The following is a 20,770-nucleotide window of genomic DNA, read 5'->3' on the forward strand; positions in this document are numbered from 1 at the left end:
GCTGACTGCAGGAATGTCCATCAGAGCTGTTTCCCCTCAACTGAATGTTCATTTTACTACCATAAGACGTCTTCAGTGTTGTTTCCCTGAATTTGACAGTACATCCAAGCAGCCTCACAACCACACAAGTCTGCTACAATGACAAACTGCTGTCAGATGAAGACCCTGGTGTGGACGACGAGTGTGCTGATGAGCTTCTCTGAGACAGTTTCTGACATTTAGTTCACCAGAACTGTTGCCCATAAAGTGAATGTTCATTCCATAACCACAAGCCATTTCTAATGCTGTTTCTTTGAAGTTGGCAATACATCCGACTGGCCGCACAATGACAGACCATATTTTGCACACCAGCTCATGACCTGTGCCTTCACCTGCAAAATCCTCTATGACCAGCAACCTAAACAGCTTTCAGCACAAACCATCATAAACCATTTCAAGGAAACTCATTTGCATGGTCATCATCCTTACCAAGGTCTTGACCTAACAGCAGTTTGTCGTAACCAACTTGTGTGGTTGTGAGGATGGATGGTTGGATGGACTGCCAATTTCAGGAAAATGACATCGAAGACATCTTATGGTAATGAAATGAACATTTAGTTCAGGGGCAAGAGCTCTGGTGGACATTTGACATCTGTGATGTTGTATTGTGTGATCAAACTGCACATTTTAGAGTGTCCTTTTACTGTGACCATCCAAGGGTACACCTGTGCAGTAATGATGCTGTTTAATCAGCATCTTGATATGCCACACCTGTCAGGTGGATGGATTATCTTGGAAAATGAGAAGTGCTCACTAAAAACCATATCAACTTTATAGGGTGATGGTGTGTCAGTGTTGTGTTTACAACTTGTCCTGCCACTCCCTATAGTGACCAAATAAAATTTAAAAAAAATCACTTAATGTGGCTATAAAGGCTTACTAGGTAAAAGTAACGGGGTGTGACCTCCACTGTACTGTGTGAAGTATTTTTTATAAAAGATACAGCAAAGAGGCTGCCACTGAATGTGAGCAGCTCCGTTTCCTGTCATGTGCCTCTGACAGACAGCCACAGCTGCCCCGGACCAAAATACCACGGGAGGGACCAACCCAAACAAGGGGACGACACCCACAGACTACCTCTACCTCTACTACCTCCCCCAGCTCCACTCATTTCCCACTGCTCACCCCCCTCCCCACTCTGGGGAGGTGGTACAACCCCTAGAGGGGGTGAATTTATTTTTGGCTGTTACAGGGGTCGGGCTAAGGAGAGTGGGGGCAAGTGCTCCTGAGAATTTCATGAGAACTCTCCACTCCCTGCAGCTTGTTTAGTCCCTTATCCCTCAGCCAGTCCCACCCTCAGCTGCTTTCTCCCTCCTCTTTGTCTCCTCTGTGTTTTGTTTAGCCACTACAATGACTGTGGGGAATATGGAGAGTGCTGAGCTGTTTGATGCTGGGAAGAAAGGTCGAGGCCTGAGGGCCACCAAAGAGCTCAATGCCGGGGAAGTGGTCTTCGCCGAGGCCGGTTTCTCTGCTGTGGTCTTCGACAGGTACGAGGCTCCCAATTGTGGTTTTTAGACAAGACAGACAGGTATGAGGACTGACCTTTTCTCACTGAGCGTGTCTTTGCAGATCTGGGTGACACACTGCAGGTGTGTTGTGGACAGTCAGGCTTCTCCGGGCTGTGGCCTCATTTCTAGATGCCCAAATTCTCATGACACCAGCAGTGCAAAAGCTGGCAAGGTGTCATGAGAGCTTGAGCATGACATACTTTTGGATTCAGTTTTCAAGAGCAAGGAGGCTCTACCACAAAAGGATTATGACATTTTGCAATCTCTCAGATTAAATTAAGAGATTCCAGTGACTTCACATGTTGCCTGAACCCGAGGGTTAAAAATGTTAGTGTCAAAAAAATGATGCTGACATGCAGTATTGAGTCTGTATGTGCTTTGAGACACTGCTAATACCTCTATTTTTATTATTGTTCATATGCTACATGCTACACTTTTAATACTGTGTTACAGCTGCCAAAATTTGTAGTGTTTGGCATAAGACATAAGGCAGGTATTGTGGCAGTTTGTTCCAGATATGTGGTGTATGGAAACTGAATGCTGCTTCTCCATGTTTAGTTTTGACTCTTAGGACAGTCTGCTGACCTTAGATCTCTGGTAGGTTTATAATGCAAGTGCACATGAGAAATATATGTTGGCTCCATTCAGTGCTTTCAAGCCAAAAGTGGTGTTTTAAAATAAATTTGAACATACAGGAAGTCAGTGTAAAGATCTGAGAACTGGGCTGGTGTGGTCTTCCTTGGTCTCAGTGAGGACCCTAGCAGTAGTGTTCTGAGTAAGCTGCAGCTATCTTAGTGAGTTTTTGAATTATTTGCTTTAAAACCTACAAGGGGAACTTCAGTATTTTTCAACCTGGACCATATTTCCTCGTGCTTTTGTGTCTAAGTTACTTTGGGGAACAACAATTTTGGAAGTTGGTCCAGTTTTAAGAGATAGTACTGCATCCAGTAGCAGTGACACAGGCTGCAGTGTAACCACTTGGGCAGGTGTGCCCCATTTATTTAGTTTTTTGCCACTGACAGGCTCAGATTGTTATTATTAGTGTCTTATAACATTACAGAAAGAAGACTGTTGTTTGCTTGCTTGCTGCAGGAGAAGTCTCATTCTGAAATTGCACAGACTTTTACACATTGTCAAAATCTGCTAAATATTAAACCATGACACTGAAAATCTTTTTGATAAGAGTAAAGCCAGTTCAGACCAAAGATCCCAGTTGAAACGAGTTGAAACAGCATACTACTTGCAATGTGCCATTCTGCAATGTTCTAAAAACATGCTGGTTCACACCTTTACAACTAGATGAAACAGTGTCTCATCTCCATGCAGCACTGTGTACTTCCATGCTGATTTACAGCTTCTCAGGCTTATTTTGTGGCTGAATATTATTTGTAGTTTCTTAAAATATGAATGAGGATAGTGATAGTGAGATACTGGCTACAGTTGCATTTGTAATAGTGATGAAACAGAAACAAAACGAGCATCAGATGGATTGTATTCATAATAAATACGCAGCAATAATATCAGTAATCAGCACCAATTAATCAGTCAGTGAGAATGTGTGTGTAGAGGGGGCGTAAGTGCATACAGTGTTAGCACAGAAACAGAGTGCTGGGCGGGGACGGAGCACCTGCTGCAGCAAGTGAACACTCCATCTGTGGCCATTTTAACTTGACCAGTGGACTTCACTACAAGCCGATTGACTGCTGAAACAGGTGACAAGCTTTAAGTTCTAAAACCAGCCACCGACAATTTGACAAGCTGAGTTACAGGTGGGCGGTGAAAGACGGTGGGCTCTTACACTGGACAGACATTAAATTTTGGTTGGAATGAAAATCAGGTTGATGGCATTTTAAATGTCTACCTACGATAGAATTTCACCTAATGTGGATGTTGACATGGATGTTTTGCAGATGTTGGGTTTTGTTCTTCATACCTTACAACTAAATGTCATTATTCTACGTCAAGATGACTTTGCCATGAGATGTTTTGAAGATGTTGGATTTTGCTCACTTAACAACACAACTTAAAACCTACAAAATATAATCTGTCTTCAGCATTCTATGTCGAATTGACTTTGGCATTAGATGTTGTCCTGAGGTTATATTTTGTCACCTGACATCAAAACCTTCATTCAACCAAATATGAATGTGTAACAACATTGGTGTCCAGCTGCATTCATGTCTTCAACAGGCTTGCATTTCTTTTTCAAAGCTGGAGCAAGTAATGCCAATAATGCAGTTATTGCATTCTGCAATATGCATACAGTGCACACAGTGTTCAGCACTTATCTGTAAATAGTTGGTTGGTATTAAAGCTGACTGCAGCCTGGTTTGTCTATGTGCTGGGATGCCATGCACAGGTCTGGTAGCATAGTGTTTGAGCCATATAAGAGCTTAGCAGCAGGATGTTGGCTCACTGAGGGTATCCAACATAGTAGGCATGCACTAATGGATCTGCCTAATGTAAGACAGGAGCTGTCCAAAACTACAGTGACAAAACAGCTGCAAGTGAGTCAGAGCCACTGTGTGTGTGTATGTGTGTGTGTGTGTGTGTGTGTGTGTGTGTGTGTGTGTGTGCATGTTTGTGTGTGAAGCTGCACAGGGCTTCGCTGCGTTCCAACAATCATCAGGAGCATTAACAAGTCTGTTCCCTGTCCCTTTGGACTCTGCTGAATAAACTGTTTGCACACACAGACACATGCTGCTGTCAGCTGAGACCTGTGTGTTCACTCACACAGTGCACAGTGCAGCGTGTCGTCATCCAAACAGCTCAAACAATAAGGGTAGAAAGGTTCTGTGTAAACATGTTTGCAAATCTAGATTTACTTTTCTTTACTCTTTTCTTAACTTAAAACAAACTGACAGAACTGTGACATTTTATTTATGATATTCATGCACAAGGTATGTGCATGTGTATGTGTCTTATTCATGCATACTGTATATTTAAGTTTAAGTTTAAATAGATATGGTATATAGAACATAGTATGCACTAAATGAATGAAAAAGTGAAAGCTTATTGTGTTACGTATACAACTATGCTTAAGACACCACAGATTCATAGAAGTCAGAACCAGTTTTCAAACAATAAAAATGTCCAAAAATAGAGAAGCAACATTCATAAATATTCAGACTGACATTGTTTACAATAAGATTCATAAATAACTGACATAAAACCATAAACCATACAGTGCAAAAGAAATCAGAGTAAGGGACTGTTCATTATTTAGGAGGAGGGAGGGTGTGGTGCAAAAAGGGGGAGGCATTTCAAATAATTTCTTAAGTGTTGGGGAGGTATTTATGTTTTTTATTTTGGCTTAGGAGAGGGGCATACAAATTTAAATGGCTGTATTTTATATTTATGTTCAAGAAAACATGTATGTTTTCTTTAAATATTGTCAAAATACATCACTTATCATAGCCAGAAACCATAAAAAACAAAAATATCATTGTATTTTTCAAATTTCCCATGGTCTTTGGACACATCATGTGTGACAAACACTTCTGTCAGAAAAAAACAGCTTAAAATAGTGATATTTCATCAAAATCACTTTAATCTATGTCTCATTTCAAGTTTGGCCAAAAATAAGCCATTTGTATGAACTTACCAGCATGCACGGCAAGAGTGAAAAACCAAGTTTTCTTTTCAAGACACCTTTTAACTTTAACTTTCAAACATCAATGGAGGCCTAATTTATGGTGAAGGGAGGGTCATGCATTTTCTGCCAGTCACTCAGGTCACTCAGTCACTTGCGCCTTTTTACACAGGCGCAAGTTCCGGCGCATACTGTGACGTCGGCTGCCTATAACTCCATTTATCTCCGTTTATCTCAGTTTACATGCAAACGCGCAACCGGAGTTTTCCAAAATCTCCACTCTGGCCGGAGTTTTTAGAAAGACTCGTTTTCAGAGGAGAAATCTCCGTTTGCGTGTAAACGAAGGGCACAAACGAAGGAAGATGTCTCCGTTTATCAAAATCACCGTGTACGTGTAAATGGCCTCTCAAACCCTCCGACAGTGAGCCGACATTGATGTAGACTTACTGACCATGTGCAATGCCATATTGTGTTTGTCATGCAAGATGCTCCGTACAAATAGCCTAAAGTTCTGCGACGATCCTTACAAACGTAACCTGCTCAAACTAAGATAGACATTTATAGGCCTCCTTTCATACAGTTAACTTCTTAAAGATTACATTGTATTTAGGATAAAATATATCCTTCTCTAGTCTCTTGGAAACCATTGTGTTCATTTGATTATAGTGCTGTATATTTACAAAAAGTGTTACAAAAAACAAGCAACTTATAAACATCAGTGAAAAGATATTTACACAAAAAAAGAAAAGGAAAGCCACCAAAGAAGCTTAGGAGTAAGTTATTTTTCTATTTATTTGTTTATTTTATATAAATACACACATACACACACACACACACACACACATACATATATATATATGTGTGTGTGTGTGTGTGTGTGTGTGTATGTATTTATTTCTTTTAATTATAAAAATACAATATACAAAAATTAAGGTAAACAAAAGCAGCACATACAAATTAAATATAAGTGCCACAAATACATATAAAGAACATAAAGTTGGATTAAACTTTATTTTTCTCCATGGTTACAAAAAGTTATGACAGTTTCTCTCTCTGCCGCAGAGAGGGAAGTTTGTCCCAAAGCTTGCTGCTGTGTTTATCCCCTACACCTTGATGGAGGGTGCTTCATTCAGCTATGAAGGTGACTGTAAACGGAGTTACACTCTACAACGAAGTTGGAGTGGCAAGTTTCCGGTTACGGAAAGGCCTGATGAATATTTGTAGCTTTAAAAAGGGAGAGGAAAAAAAGAAAGAAGTTGAAGTTGAAGCCCTGTATTTGAAACAGAGAAGGTTGGAAATGGATTGCAGCTGCTGCCCTACACCTGCACACCTGATCCCACTCCTGCAATAGGAGGCAAAGACAGAGAGAGGTGGAGGGGGGGAGATGTTCCATGCTAGGAGCGAGAGGAGTATGACACAGAGGCTGTGACAGTTTGCAATCTTGAACAACTGAACAAACATTCCAATTATTGATTATCTGTGTACCAGAACATTTCAGAGTTTAGTCAAGACATGTCATGGAGCATAGCTCATAATAAAATATTAACATCATCCACTTCTCTTCTCGACTTGGAGCCAGTTACGTAACTGCATCAATTGTAACAGGATCCAAATATGATACTGCATCTACTACAAATGTTAAAAGAGCAAAGAGATGGAACTCAGACTTAAACATGAGGAAAGTGAGCTGGAAGAGCGACGAGTCAATAGCAAAAAGAGCTCAGAGATGCTCATGTGTTGTTTCTGACATGCAAAACAACAGCAGGATCACAAAGCCCACTGTCAAAAAGCAAGATAAAGAAGACAGTTCTTACTGTAAATATGAGTTTTAACAAAAACATACCAGGCAGTGATAGTCAAATTATGGCCAGCAGGCCAAATCTGGCCCTCGATAAGGTGCTGTGTGGCATGTGGGATGGCATGTGGGATTTTTTTGTATATTGAATGTAAATAAGATGCCAGAGTGCATAAAAATAGCAACAGATTATTTTTCAAAGAAAGTGGATCCCCCCAACCAAGGTCAGGCTAAGCCCCGAATGTCCTCAAATCCTAGAAGCACCTCTGCTCACACCTGCACTTTTGGGCTGCTGCAACTGGATTTGCTTTATTTATATATTGTATCTGATAAATATGATTGTTTGTTTATTAACTGGCACTCAGAGAATGACTGTTCTCTTTAGAGGAAGCTGAACAGTCTAACTTTAGCTCTTTTTCCCCTCCAATCCCTTTAGTTTTCTTTGGTCCAAATCTTCACTGGGACCTCTCAATGCAGGTTTTGACACATCAGTGAAAGATGTTTTTTTTTTTTATGTGCAGATGTAACATCTCTGTGTTTTGTCTTGTGTTTCCCTCTCAGTTTGGCCACTCAAGTGTGCCACAGCTGTTTCCGGCACCAGGTCAAACTGCACCGCTGTGCCCAGTGTAAGTTTGCCCAGTACTGCGACCGCACCTGCCAGACTGCATGCTGGGATGAACACAAGCAGGAATGTGGAGCCATCAAGAAGATCGGCAAAGCACCCAGCGAGAATGTTCGGTAAGGAAAACTGAGTCCACTCTGCATGGAGCTGAGAGGGGGCTGCAGGAGGCCGATGAAATGAAAGTTGTACCCCAGACCAGTTTCATGCACAGCCATTTTGCAGGGCAGATGCTCAAGTGAAAAAAATGGCATTCCCTCCACTTATTTTTTTCTTTTTTTTTTTTTTTGCTCACATGAAGTCTATTTTGCCAGCACCCTGAGGTATACAGTGCAGTATGAAAACTGTGTTCTCTGAATGAATGAAATAATAAAACAACCAATCTTCCAATGTTCGGGTCTATCTGGGCACGTGCCTGACCCAGACAGTACCTATGTATGACAAATAGTCACTTTCTGGGGAACATATTACTCCAACAAAAGATATCATACAAACTGAAGGTCCTATTTTGCAGAATACGGTGTTCTCCTTGTCTCAACTCTGATACTGAATTACTTTTTTCAAGCCTGTTCTGCTTAGTGGTTTAACATCTATGTTTGGAACTTACTTAAAGTTAGTCTATGCAAAATAATGTCATAAGGTCATCAGCTGCAAATATTTGCAAGTGGTGACTTCAGGAGATTGGGACAATAGCCTGTACAGCTCAGAACAGAAAAAGGCAGACCACATTAAATAATGTTTTTTTGCTATCTGGTCAGTTGGTCAACAAGATATCTCATGTACGGAATTTGATATGGATGTTCATGGTGCCCAGAAATTTTCTGTGTTTTTAGCGACCCATCCTGATTGGTCCTCTTAAACCATCAGGCCAAATTTTCCCCATGATCAACACTTTGGTCCATGACAAGGTGTCTCAGATACTGAGAACTGGATTTCCATGATATTTGTCGAGGATATGCATGTTCCCCAGAGGATGAATTCTAATGTTTATATGACCTTTTCGGTCCATCAGTCCACCACTGTAGTGAAATATCTCAACAAACTGAAATATCTCAACTACAGAATGCATTGCTATTAAATTTTGTACAGGCAGTCATAGTATCCAGAGGATGAATCCTACTGAATTTGATGATCCCTTGACTTTTCCTGTAACAACACCACAAGGTTGACATTGTGGTATTGAGTGAAATGTTTTAACAAACTATTGATTGCCATAACATTTGGGGCCTCCCTAGTGTAGTGGTTAGAGCACTCATCTTCCATGCAGAAGGTCCAGCATTCAAATCCTGCTGGGGTCACTGTCAGCAAAGGCATGCAGTCGCAAGAGGTTCCCACCACCAAATCAAACAGGACCAGATTAATCTGAGCTCTTCAACAGGGGCACATCTTAAGCCCATCATAGACAGGAGGTTCCAGACATAAAAACAGATTCATTGATTGCAATTACATTTGGTACACACACACACACATATCTCTCCCTAAATAAGTGAATATGTTTTTAGTTGGCATCATCATTAGGTTAAAATGTCCTTTTGCCAAATACATTGGTTTATGATGTAATACCTGCAAAACTAAACACTACTGTACTTTGTGTTTAGTGCTAATTATCTAATTTTGGCACTCTTACACACTAAACTAAGACGGTGATCATCGTAAGCATTACGCTTAACATTAGCAGCTTTACATTGTTATTGAGAGCATATTAGCATTTAGTTCAAAGCAGCAATGTGCCTAAGTAAAACCTCACAGAGCTGCCAGCCTGGCTCTTAGTCTTGTTGTTGACAAAATGTCAACAAGCCAAAATGTCCTCTTATGCTGGGTTTATACTGGACACGGAAGCACACTGATTTGTTCCTTGCTGCACAGCTGCCCGTCAGCATTCACCTGTCGGTTCACACCAGAAGCCATTTCTCCAAGCTGCACAGCAAGTGATTCTGTTTAAATCACATGTAGAGCTCTGTCTCTGTCTGCCTGTGTGTGTGTGTGTGTGTGTGTGTGTGTGTGTGTGTGTGTGTATTTATTATACACTTAATATTGTTTACAACACATTTTCAGTGTGTTTTCTTGCCAGATTCAGTGGTTCATGGTTTGAGCAAAAAATAGACCAGACATCCAAACTATCGCTGTAGATTGCAAGCACTTGGCACCGTGCTGCATCCAGTGTGAACTACCCTGCTGCTTAACGTGGGCATCGAAAGCAAGCAGGCAGTGCTTCACAGGAAATCAGTGCATTTTGTGGCTCTTCCACATCCAGTGTGAACCTGGTGTTATACCTAGAAGCATACAAATTTTATGGTCAGACTGCCATGGAATGTACAAAGCACACATTCATGATCATCAGAGGATTACCCATTTTGATTTTAATGACATCATTGCCGTTCCTTTAATCAGGGGCGAAAATCCCATTTCATAGTTGGGGGGGACAATAAACAGTAAAATTTTAGAGAATAATTCCAGGGGGGGACAAGGAAAAAAAGTTGTAGCCTGTCTTTTATACAGCATCTTTTACCGCAATTTGATGCTTTAATCTTCTCTCTATCTCTCCAACAGGCAGGCATAGGACCTTTCTTAGCACTGGCTGAGTCCACCTGCACATGTCCAGATTTAAAACATAATGACTGAAATCAAATACTTATATGACAGGTGGAGAGCCTACAGACAGGTACCCATTAGCTACGAGCCGCTCCGCCACTGACTGCTCTTGTCCTGTCCTCTCCCTCTTCTTTCTCTTCTGTCCTCTCTGACTGTCACTAAACTCTGAGCTTAATCATTAGCTTTTAGCTTAGCAGCACTCGTTAATTGAGTAGGCTTTTGAACAGTGCAGGAGAAATGTTGCAGACAGTTTATATTATCAGCCGGGGCCTGGGGTTTGTTGTAACAGTAAATGGGATGGGTTGTAACTTGTGTGAGTTAAACTATGTCTGTGTGAGTGTACATTTTACCCCGCGATGCGCAATGTGGGCAGCCGGGTCCAGCCACACGCTGCTACTGCTGCCTAGTAGCTACTAACGGCTGCTAGCCCCACCTGTTGGAAAGAGTGTGGGATATACCACTACTAGGAATGGGAGAGGGGACTAAATCTTTTAAGATTTAAATAGTACATTATTGCGGGATTATAATGAGCACTGCTTACATTGTGCTTTCAATAAATACTATTGCATTGTTCAAAAATTATTAATTGTGTCTTAATTGGGGGGGGGGGCATTAAAACAATCTAGTTGACAGATTGTCATTTGACAAGTTTTAATGAATGGCAAAAGTACACACCAGGCACTTCATACAGACAGAAAGTGTAGTCAAGGCACAGTGGCTGGACTGGTCTGATCCGAGGACACAATGTGATAAAACTGTGTTAAGGTTGGGAAATAGGACAGTGGTGTATCTTGACGAGTTGATACACGTCTTTGATAAGCATGTTTGTTGCCCTACAATAGAAAATGTGTCAGCATGTTATTTGGTCTATTCAAACATTTTGTAGCACCCTGGGGTGTAATGAACACTGCAGCCTGTCTGGGGGCCATTAGCGGGGCTTTAGACTTGTGATCTTGTTACACCACCGCCCTACTGAAGAACAGCTTCCCTCTGATTATGAGGTCAGGAGAACTGATCTGATCCTTGGCTGATGTTTGGTGTAAGGTGACAGACTGGCTCCTCAAATCACTGAATAATATATTTTTTATATTCAGTATGGGTGGTTATATTAATCTGTGATGATTTTTATGAGAATTTTGAGGACATTTATTTTTCCTTTTTCCTATGTAAATCTGCTGAACTTCTGTGTGTTGTCTATTAGGCATATTGTCTGCATCTTATCTTTACGTTAAAGGTCCAGTGAGTAGGATTTAGGGGGATATAGTGTAATAAGTTTTTTTTTTTCAGTGTTTAATCGCCTGACAATAAGAATTGTTGTGTTTTCATCAGCTGAGAGTGTGCCATTTATATCTACATAGGGAGCGGGTCCTTGTCTTCGGATATTGTCATGTTGCACTGCCATGTTTCTACAGTAGCCCAGAACAAACCAAACACTGGTTCTATATAGGGCCATTCGTGTTTTCACATTGGCCATTGTAGTTAAGAGCCCATCTGCAACAAGCAGTGTCAGAAAAACACAGATTTGTAACGTGAAACTGCTTTATTCAGTGATTTTAGTGGAAAACCCCATGTTTGTTTTGGAGAGGAAGAGACCTCTGCAGATAATTCCTGGACTCCAGGTAAAAACCTCCTGAACGATGAACACTGAAGAAATTATAACCAGGCAAAGTTTCAGATGGTTGCAATCTGCAATTCTCACCACTAGATGCCACAATATCCCCCTAAATCTTACACACTGAACCTTTAACATGTTATCCCCAGGTAGAGTCCTGCACGGCTCCATTTTTGAAAACCCGCACCTGCCCAGTACCAGAATCAACCCGTTACCTGTCATTATATCTAAGTCAAATCCGCACCCGCCCGCACCAGTTAATATAAGTCCCGCGACCTGACCCGCACCTGTAATTAAACACACACAGGCTACAGTCATTCACATTAAGCTGGGTTCTCTGTTCTTGAATTACAAATCCAGTAGAGGAAAAGTCTCCTTTACTGGCTGCGCTCGTTGTCAGGATGGCGAAAACATTTAATCACTGCCAGGTTAGGAAACATTTTAGCATGCTCCTTCCACCATCCCAAAAGGATCCTCCATGAGTGTCTTGAACTTGATGTAGGCTGCCAACTCATCCCCCAGCTGCAAAGTTTCATTGCTGGAGTCCTCAATATTGGTGACGAATGTGACGGTACAAGATTCAACTTGTGTCACTGACTTTTAAAATAAAATAAATTGCGGCTTGATAATAGTGATTGAGATGTCAAAGTATTACACATATAGTGCACATCTTTTTCATTTGTTTTATTCTGAAAAATAAAATATATATTTTTGTTCCCCCCACTGCCCGTCAACATGTAGTTCATTTTTACCCATGAATTTCTCTCTCTCTCTCTCTCTCTATGTATATGTATATATATATATATATATATATATATACAGTACAGGCCAAAAGTTTGGACACACCTCATTCAATGCGTTTTCTTTATTTTCATGACTATTTACATTGTAGATTCTCACTGAAGGCATCAAAACTATGAATGAACACATGTGGAGTTATGTACTTAACAAAAAAAGGTGAAATAACTGAAAACATGTTTTATATTCTAGTTTCTTCAAAATAGCCACCCTTTGCTCTGATTACTGCTTTGCACACTCTTGGCATTCTCTCCATGAGCTTCAAGAGGTAGTCACCTGAAATGGTTTTCCAACAGTCTTGAAGGAGTTCCCAGAGGTGTTTAGTACTTGTTGGCCCCTTTGCCTTCACTCTGCGGTCCAGCTCACCCCAAACCATCTCGATTGGGTTCAGGTCCAGTGACTGTGGAGGCCAGGTCATCTGCCGCAGCACTCCATCACTCTCCTTCTTGGTCAAATAGCCCTTACACAGCCTGGAGGTGTGTTTGGGGTCATTGTCCTGTTGAAAAATAAATGATCGTCCAACTAAACGCAAACCGGATGGGATGGCATGTCGCTGCAGGATGCTGTGGTAGCCATGCTGGTTCAGTGTGCCTTCAATTTTAAATAAATCCCCAACAGTGTCACCAGCAAAACATCCCCACACCATCACACCTCCTCCTCCATGCTTCACAGTGGGAACCAGGCATGTGGAATCCATCCATTCACCTTTTCTGCGTCTCACAAAGACACGGCGGTTGGAACCAAAGATCTCAAATTTGGACTCATCAGACCAAAGCACAGATTTCCACTGGTCTAATGTCCATTCCTTGTGTTTCTTGGCCCAAACAAATCTCTTCTGCTTGTTGCCTCTCCTTAGCAGTGGTTTCCTAGCAGCTATTTGACCATGAAGGCCTGATTCGCGCAGTCTCCTCTTAACAGTTGTTCTAGAGATGGGTCTGCTGCTAGAACTCTGTGTGGCATTCATCTGGTCTCTGATCTGAGCTGCTGTTAACTTGCGATTTCTGAGGCTGGTGACTCGGATGAACTTATCTTCAGAAGCAGAGGTGACTCTTGGTCTTCCTTTCCTGGGTCAGTCCTCATGTGTGCCAGTTTCGTTGTAGCGTTGATGGTTTTTGCGACTCCATTTGGGGACACATTTAAAATTTTTGCAATTTTCCGGACTGACTGACCTTCATTTCTTAAAGTAATGATGGCCACTCGTTTTTCTTTAGTTAGCTGATTGGTTCTTGCCATAATATGAATTTTAACAGTTGTCCAATAGGGCTGTCGGCTGTGTATTAACCTGACTTCTGCACAACACAACTGATGGTCCCAACCCCATTGATAAAGCAAGAAATTCCACTAATTAACCCTGATAAGGCACACCTGTGAAGTGGAAACCATTTCAGGTGACTACCTCTTGAAGCTCATGGAGAGAATGCCAAGAGTGTGCAAAGCAGTAATCAGAGCAAAGGGTGGCTATTTTGAAGAAACTAGAATATAAAACATGTTTTCAGTTATTTCACCTTTTTTGTTAAGTACATAACTCCACATGTGTTCATTCATAGTTTTGATGCCTTCAGTGAGAATCTACAATGTAAATAGTCATGAAAATAAAGAAAATGCATTGAATGAGAAGGTGTGTCCAAACTTTTGGCCTGTACTGTATATATATATATATATATATATACACACATATATATATGTACATACACTCACAGGTACCCAACCCGGTGCAGGACCCTGTCCCCAGTCTTATACATGGAATGACTGAATGAACAAATAAATGAATAATTTAATCAGTCGATCAATCAATGAGATCTATTATTAGAGGATGTATGGAGGTGTTGATTGATTACACGGAATTGTGCTTGCGTAATATCTGGTTAATATCTGACTCTGAATGTGACGTTGATGTCTCTCTCCCCTACCCATAATTCCCCTGCCCAGTCTGGCTGCTCGTGTGCTGTGGCGTATACACAAGGACACAGGCATTGTGTCAGACACTCAGCTGATCTCAGTGGACAAGCTGGAGGACCACGTAGCTGATCTACCTGAAGAAGAACTCAAGCAGCTCAACACAGACGTGCAAAGCTTCCTGGAGTACTGGTCTTATGGAAGAAAGCAGCACTCTGTTGACTACATTTCGCACCTCTTTGGCATTGTAAGAATGAATGTCTTACTATGAATTAGAGTTCACCAGTGCTTTATAAGTTATATTTGTAAACTACATTAGGAAAGACAGCTTGAAAAACAAACCTGGGTGTTTGGTCTCTCCTATAATCCTTTCCCTCCCTACTCTCTCTGTCTGTCTCTGTAGATCAAGTGTAATGCATTCACAATGAGTGACCAGAGAGGCCTGCAGGCTGTCGGTGTGGGTCTTTTCCCAAACCTTTGTCTGGTCAACCATGACTGTTGGCCCAACTGCACCATCATCCTCAACCATGGCAAGTAGGTATCCAAACTACAGCTCCTGTAAAATCACAGTGACAGATGACTGTAATGATCTAAATATGAAGGAATGAAGTATAAAACTTCATTTAGGAATAGTATGTGAACATAACATAACATATAATAACAAAAGGAGATTTTGTGGACCATAATGACTTGTTGATGTGTAACTCATATAAAAGGTTAAAAGAACTGACTCTTTCTTCCTTTTGCAGCCAGTCAGCGTTGAGCTCTGCTCTCCACTCTCAGAGGAGGTATGTATTACATGTTATGTTATGATATTAACAAATCCGATTTGATATTATTTCTTCCTACTATTATTATATTTCTTCATTCTGAGAGTCCAAGCTGACATGACAATATCTGGATTTGTTGCATCCAGTGCAGAGGGGTACTGTAAAACATGCATCATTAGATCAAGAAAACAAGAACCCGTCCTGTCCTCCTCTGTTCCAGGATCGAGCTGAGAGCTCTAGGTAAAATCTCAGAGGGGCAGGAGCTGACCGTCAGCTACGTCGACTTTCTCAATCTGTCTGCTGACCGCCAGAAGAAACTGAAGGAGCGTTTCCACTTCGAGTGCGCCTGTGAACACTGCAGCCAGCACATCAAGGATGACCTGATGATGGCTGCTGCAGAGAGCGAGGGGAACAAAGTTGGGTTTACAAATGATTACAGTCTCACAAATCACAGAATCTTTTTTATTTGTTTGCTTGACTCTTATGATGACATATGAGAACATATAACATATATTCCTGTTAGCTGTGTTGTCATTGTGTCTCCCTCTCAGCCCTCTGCTGATAAGGTGAAAGAGGTGACTGCCTTCAGTAAGGAGTGTCTGGAGAAAATCGAGAGGGCCCGTGTGGAGAAGGATTATCAGGAGGTACACAACTCTGCTTTCAGCTTATCTGCATCTCTCTTCTGGTCTTGCACTAATGTGTCCCTCTCTTCTTGTCTTTCCCCTGCACTGTGTTCTGTCTGTCCTCTCTCAGGTAGTGAAGTTGTGTCGTGAGTGTCTGGAGAAGCAGGAGAACGTCTTGGCTGGTACTAACCTGTATAAGCTACGTGTGCTCAGCGTTGCCAGTGAGGTGCTCTCATACATGCGGTCCTTCCCTGAGGCTGCAGGCTGCGCTCGCAAGATGGTGGAGGGATACACGTGAGTGCTGACAGAGCACTTTGTGTTGGAGAGATACAGTAACTCCCCAGCAGGATTACACTGAAGACACCTGGTGTCCTGTCTGAGAACAGAGCAGATATAAGTGAAATTATTATCAAGATTCATGTACAAACTCCCCATGTTCCATATGTATTTGCATAGAAACTCTCCATTTCCCCATAAATAAGCAATGAAACCTTCACAACCTTTAAAACATCACAGTTAGGTAGGAGAGACCTTGATGCAATCACACCCCAGCACAACAAGTCCCAACAAGTCATTTAAATTTGTTTAAATTGTGCTGGTGCTCTAATTGCTCCAAATACTAATGGTTAGATGAAATTGACAATGCATCATATAGTATGTACATATACTATGTTTTACATGAAAACGTGAGACTGTAATTTAGTCACAATATTGATATATCGTGACAAAGTACATTTTTCTGCTTAAAAACTATTAATGGATACCATAACAAGAATGTTTCTTCTTGTCTAATCTATCTCATTAAATATTTGTAAAATAAATATCCTTCATCACATTGATTCAAAAATTAACAGAAACTGTAAAGCAGACTACTTACTGAATTGGTCAAACAAATCCAGAGATAACAGGTTATGGTTCTGTTATACTGTATTTCTTTTTTGTCAAAAAAATGTGGCTGGTAGATTTAGCTTACTAACAATGTAGATCTATAAAAATTACTCACAACATAATGTCTAGGCACGGCAAGGCAGCTTTATTTGTATAGCACAGTTCATACACCAGGGCAATTCAAAGATTTACAATAAAATATATTTTTAAAAAAGGTAAAATTAAATCACCATTAAAAATAGCAAAACTGCAGACAAGAGGTGCAAAGATTAATATATATGGTAACATAATGGCTGAGGACATGGGTGGAGTATGAGACAATGGGCCCCTGCAAAAGGCCCCAACACCTGTCTAACAATGATGCAAGATACACAGACTGGTGGTTTAGCTTCTCTTTGTAGTTGTTTTGTGTCTCTGTAGATTTTTTGCATCCCTTTGTAGTCCCTTTGTGACTCTTTGTGGTTGTTTTACCCCTTTTCGTAGTCCTTGAGAGTATTTTTGTATCTCCTTAACATCTGTTCTGCATCTCTTTGTAGTCTTTATGTGTCTCTTTATTTATCATTTACTGTTTCTTTGTGGTCATTTTGAGTGTCGCCATGGTTGGTATATGTCCCTTTGAGTGACATTTTGCAGGTAAGTAATGGCTCAGGACATGGGAGGATTAGGAGACAATGGGCCCCTGGGCACAGGCATGCAAAAGGCCTCACCAACTCTTCTGCAAAGGAGCAAATCACACAGACTTTCTGGTGGTTTAGCCCTTCTTTGTACTTGTATTGTGTCTCTTTGTGGTTTTTTTTTTTTTTTACATCCCTTTGTGACTCTTCATGGTTGTTTTACCCCTTTTTGTAGTTGTTGTGAGTCTTTTTGTGTCTCTTTAACATCTGTTTTGCATCTCATTGCAGTCTTTTTGTGGTCATTTAATGTTTCTTTGTGGTCATTTTGAGTGTATTTATGGTCGCTACGTGTCCCTTCGAGTGACATTTGGTAGGTGAAGTCCAAAACAAGTCCAAAAACAGGCAAAGGTTAATGAGTCAAAACAGGCAAACTTAAGTCTCAATCATTTCTGGCTACTGTAAGGTGGGCCACTGCAGTTTTAGCAAATGTTACTCAAACCCCTTTCACACATGAAATGTTCCAGAACATGTCCTGTATGGGGCCATATGTAAATGGGAGCAGGGATTGATATTAAGGGAAATGTGTACTGCCAGTTTCCCACCTCAAGACCTCATAATGTTTAAGAGAAAATGCTGGTACAGCTGTGTTGTGAATGAAATGTGAATGAAAGCAGTAACATGGCAGGGAAAACCACACGTCTATCTGACAAAAGATGCTTTCACATGCAGCGAGCAAACCACAAGATTCCACTAATGACATATTTGAATCCAAACTTGTTTCTGATTTAGCATTTATGCCAGTGCTTACTTACTGATATTATGTACATTATGAGAAAATCGGTTGTGGACAAAAACAGCTCCTTGCACGCCATGTTTCTAGAAATAATACTTGTGTACTCAGCCTTGCCCCATTTTCTTCTTCTTCTGTTTAGATTTTTGGCAGTTAGCATCAGCTGCCTTGACCCCTTTATTCCAGCATTGCCATGGCATGTGTGAAAAGGCACAAAATGGAAATGTTCCTGAATGTAGTGCATGTGTGAATAATGTGAAATGTGAATAATGTGAAATCATTACTGTTGCCTGAAAGGTTATCTCAGTAAGTTATTGGTAACTATATATGAAAAAGGCCTCAGACAGGAGGAGATAGTGCATTTTTTGAGGGACTATTTTCAGCAGCGGATTATTCCACATTTGCTGCTCTAGTGAGTATTTCTGGCTCATGAATGTGCATTAATAGTTTTTGGACAACTCTGAAGCTCATGACACAGACGAATAAGTTAAATCAGGCTTTGTATACACACAATACCTGCCAGTAGAATACAGTCAGTGTTGGTTTGGGTCACTCATGGGATCTGTTTCTGCAGAAAGCTGTACCACCCCAACAATGCCCAGTTGGGCATGGCCATCATGAGAGCAGGCGTCACCCACTGGCATGCAGGTCAGATAGAGGTGGGTCATGAAATGATCTGCAAGGCCTATGGCATCCTCATGATCACCCATGGACCCAACCACGCCATCACCAGAGACCTGGAGGTACATTGGGCAGTAGTTTACTCTTATTTGTCGGACTGTGACATTAGCGTAATAACTACATATTGAAATGATAGTTTGTACAAACTGAGTGCCATAAATGTTAAATATGTGTAAGCATTACTTAATATTGTCAGTGCACTTCTCTAAGTGATTTTGCTTTTTCATGCCCTCAGTCTATGCGTATGCAGACTGAAATGGAGCTGAAGATGTTCAAGCAGAATGAGCATGCGTACCACTCCATGAGGGATGCTGCTCTGAAGAGCCAGCCCAAAGTCAGCAGCTCCTAAGATGATCAAAGGCCTCCTCCACAAGCATAATGACAATCATTACTGATGATCCCATCTGACCTTCTATACTGTTTATGTACAGTATATAATGTATATGTCCTCTAAAGCTCACCAGTGTGTCTGATGATACACTGTTCTGTTAAATTCGACATGTGCAGATTTAACATGTTGCATGCTCGATATCTACAATAAAAGTGGAGATAAATTATGTGTTGTGATAACCTACACACACACACACACACTCACAATAAGCACTCCTGAAAACCAGGCCTGTAGCCAGGATTGTAGAGATACTGAGGCCGCACACCGCCCTTTGGTGACTGCTGCTGTGAGAGTGTGAGCTCTGTGCCAGCAACAGTTGGTGAGTGACCACACACAGTAACAGGGCTAACTGTTAGCACTACACAGCTAATGTAACCTACCTGTTATCAGACATCAGAAATATTTTACTGATCCCACTGGGGAACTTGGGAAAAATAGGGAGAAAAAAAAAGACAGTTTAACAACAGAGTTGTTAGAGAGTCGACCAAAGTGATTGTCAGAAAAATTATGACAAAGTCGTTAAACTGCTGTATGAGGTTATTGGGACCATTGTCAGCTCATGCTAACTGGGCAGACGTTGAACTGACCATTCGCTGGAGGACATTGGCTCTGGGGACAGTCCTTCACTGCTGTGACTAACTTGCATAATGGCAGCAACGCAAGGTTTTCTCACCCAGCATGGAAGGGAATAAGCAATGACGTCACCTGTATATGTGCTTCAGTGTGGCCCAAGACATTTGAGTGTAGGCTACACAGTGCTAAAAGAGTGCGGCCATATGCAGCCCAGACCATCTCAAAATATGGTCTGAGTGACTGGATCTCAAGAAGCACTGGGGACACATTGGATGTATTCACACATGTACTTAGAACTGTTTACTTTTGATCCGATCACCTAAGATGCATGATAATAACCATGGGTTGAAAACTGTGTAATGTGAAAAGGGTCTCACACTGTTTTGGTTTTCTAGCCTCGAAACTTGTGCTCTTATCAACAGTCCACACACGACGTGCCCAGCACCAAACAGCACACAGACACAGTAATCAAACATACTGGAGCATTTAGCAGCTATAGAGGCAGATATTTGTCTCAGTTGAGACCAAGTCAATGTTGTGGATATGTCAGTGTTGTATTTACAGCTTGTTCTGCTACTTACTGCTACTACTACAGTAAATGTTAAATGTTATAGACTCAGTGCATGGCTAACTTGTTATTTTACTTTTTATGTACACCAAACAAGAAAGTTTCTGGCATGGGTCAAAAAAGTGTGGAAAAGAGTATTGCTTTAATGCTGGCACTGTTTGTGCTGTTAGCACTGTTAGCAGCTAGCCACAGTCTTGGTCACTTCCATGTAGAGAACATTGTGTACACAACCTCTGAATCAGAGATTGGCTCTGAATATCTTATAGAGCTCCTTTAAAGGCAATAAATGTATGCCTCATTATTTCTGTATGCCCTGTTTTAACTACAATGTAAGAGCAGTTAAGAGAGAAGAACAAACAGTGAAGAGCAAATAACACAACACACACAAAGGAAGCTAATAGTAGCCTAGTTTGCTGCTATA

The 20,770-nt window shown here is 41.1% G+C and overlaps 1 protein-coding gene across 1 annotated transcript; it reads left to right on the plus strand.

Annotated features, from left to right (window-relative positions):
- The first annotated feature begins 1,236 nt into the window (after positions 1 to 1,236).
- Positions 1,237 to 19,371, plus strand: smyd1a (SET and MYND domain containing 1a). The gene is made up of 10 exons (XM_033647695.2): positions 1,237 to 1,526; positions 7,496 to 7,672; positions 14,485 to 14,698; positions 14,855 to 14,985; positions 15,201 to 15,239; positions 15,442 to 15,637; positions 15,773 to 15,865; positions 15,975 to 16,138; positions 18,711 to 18,879; positions 19,053 to 19,371. Exons 1-10 carry the CDS (start codon positions 1,390 to 1,392, stop codon positions 19,164 to 19,166), a joined length of 1,434 nt encoding a protein of 477 aa, XP_033503586.1. The 5' UTR covers positions 1,237 to 1,389; the 3' UTR covers positions 19,167 to 19,371.
- The last annotated feature ends 1,399 nt before the right edge of the window (positions 19,372 to 20,770 follow it).

Source organism: Epinephelus lanceolatus, chromosome 19, assembly GCF_041903045.1.
Source record: "Epinephelus lanceolatus isolate andai-2023 chromosome 19, ASM4190304v1, whole genome shotgun sequence".
Classification (NCBI taxonomy): Eukaryota; Metazoa; Chordata; class Actinopteri; order Perciformes; family Serranidae; genus Epinephelus; species Epinephelus lanceolatus.

Bases quoted from the DNA above. Each gene is read 5' to 3' on its own strand.
- smyd1a (XM_033647695.2), top strand. From the start codon at position 1,390: ATGACTGTGGGGAATATGGAGAGTGCTGAGCTGTTTGATGCTGGGAAG. The intron at 1,527-7,495 runs GTACGAGGCTCC...TTTCCCTCTCAG, and splicing joins TCTGCTGTGGTCTTCGACAG to TTTGGCCACTCAAGTGTGCC. The intron at 15,866-15,974 runs GTACACAACTCT...GTCCTCTCTCAG, and splicing joins TGGAGAAGGATTATCAGGAG to GTAGTGAAGTTGTGTCGTGA.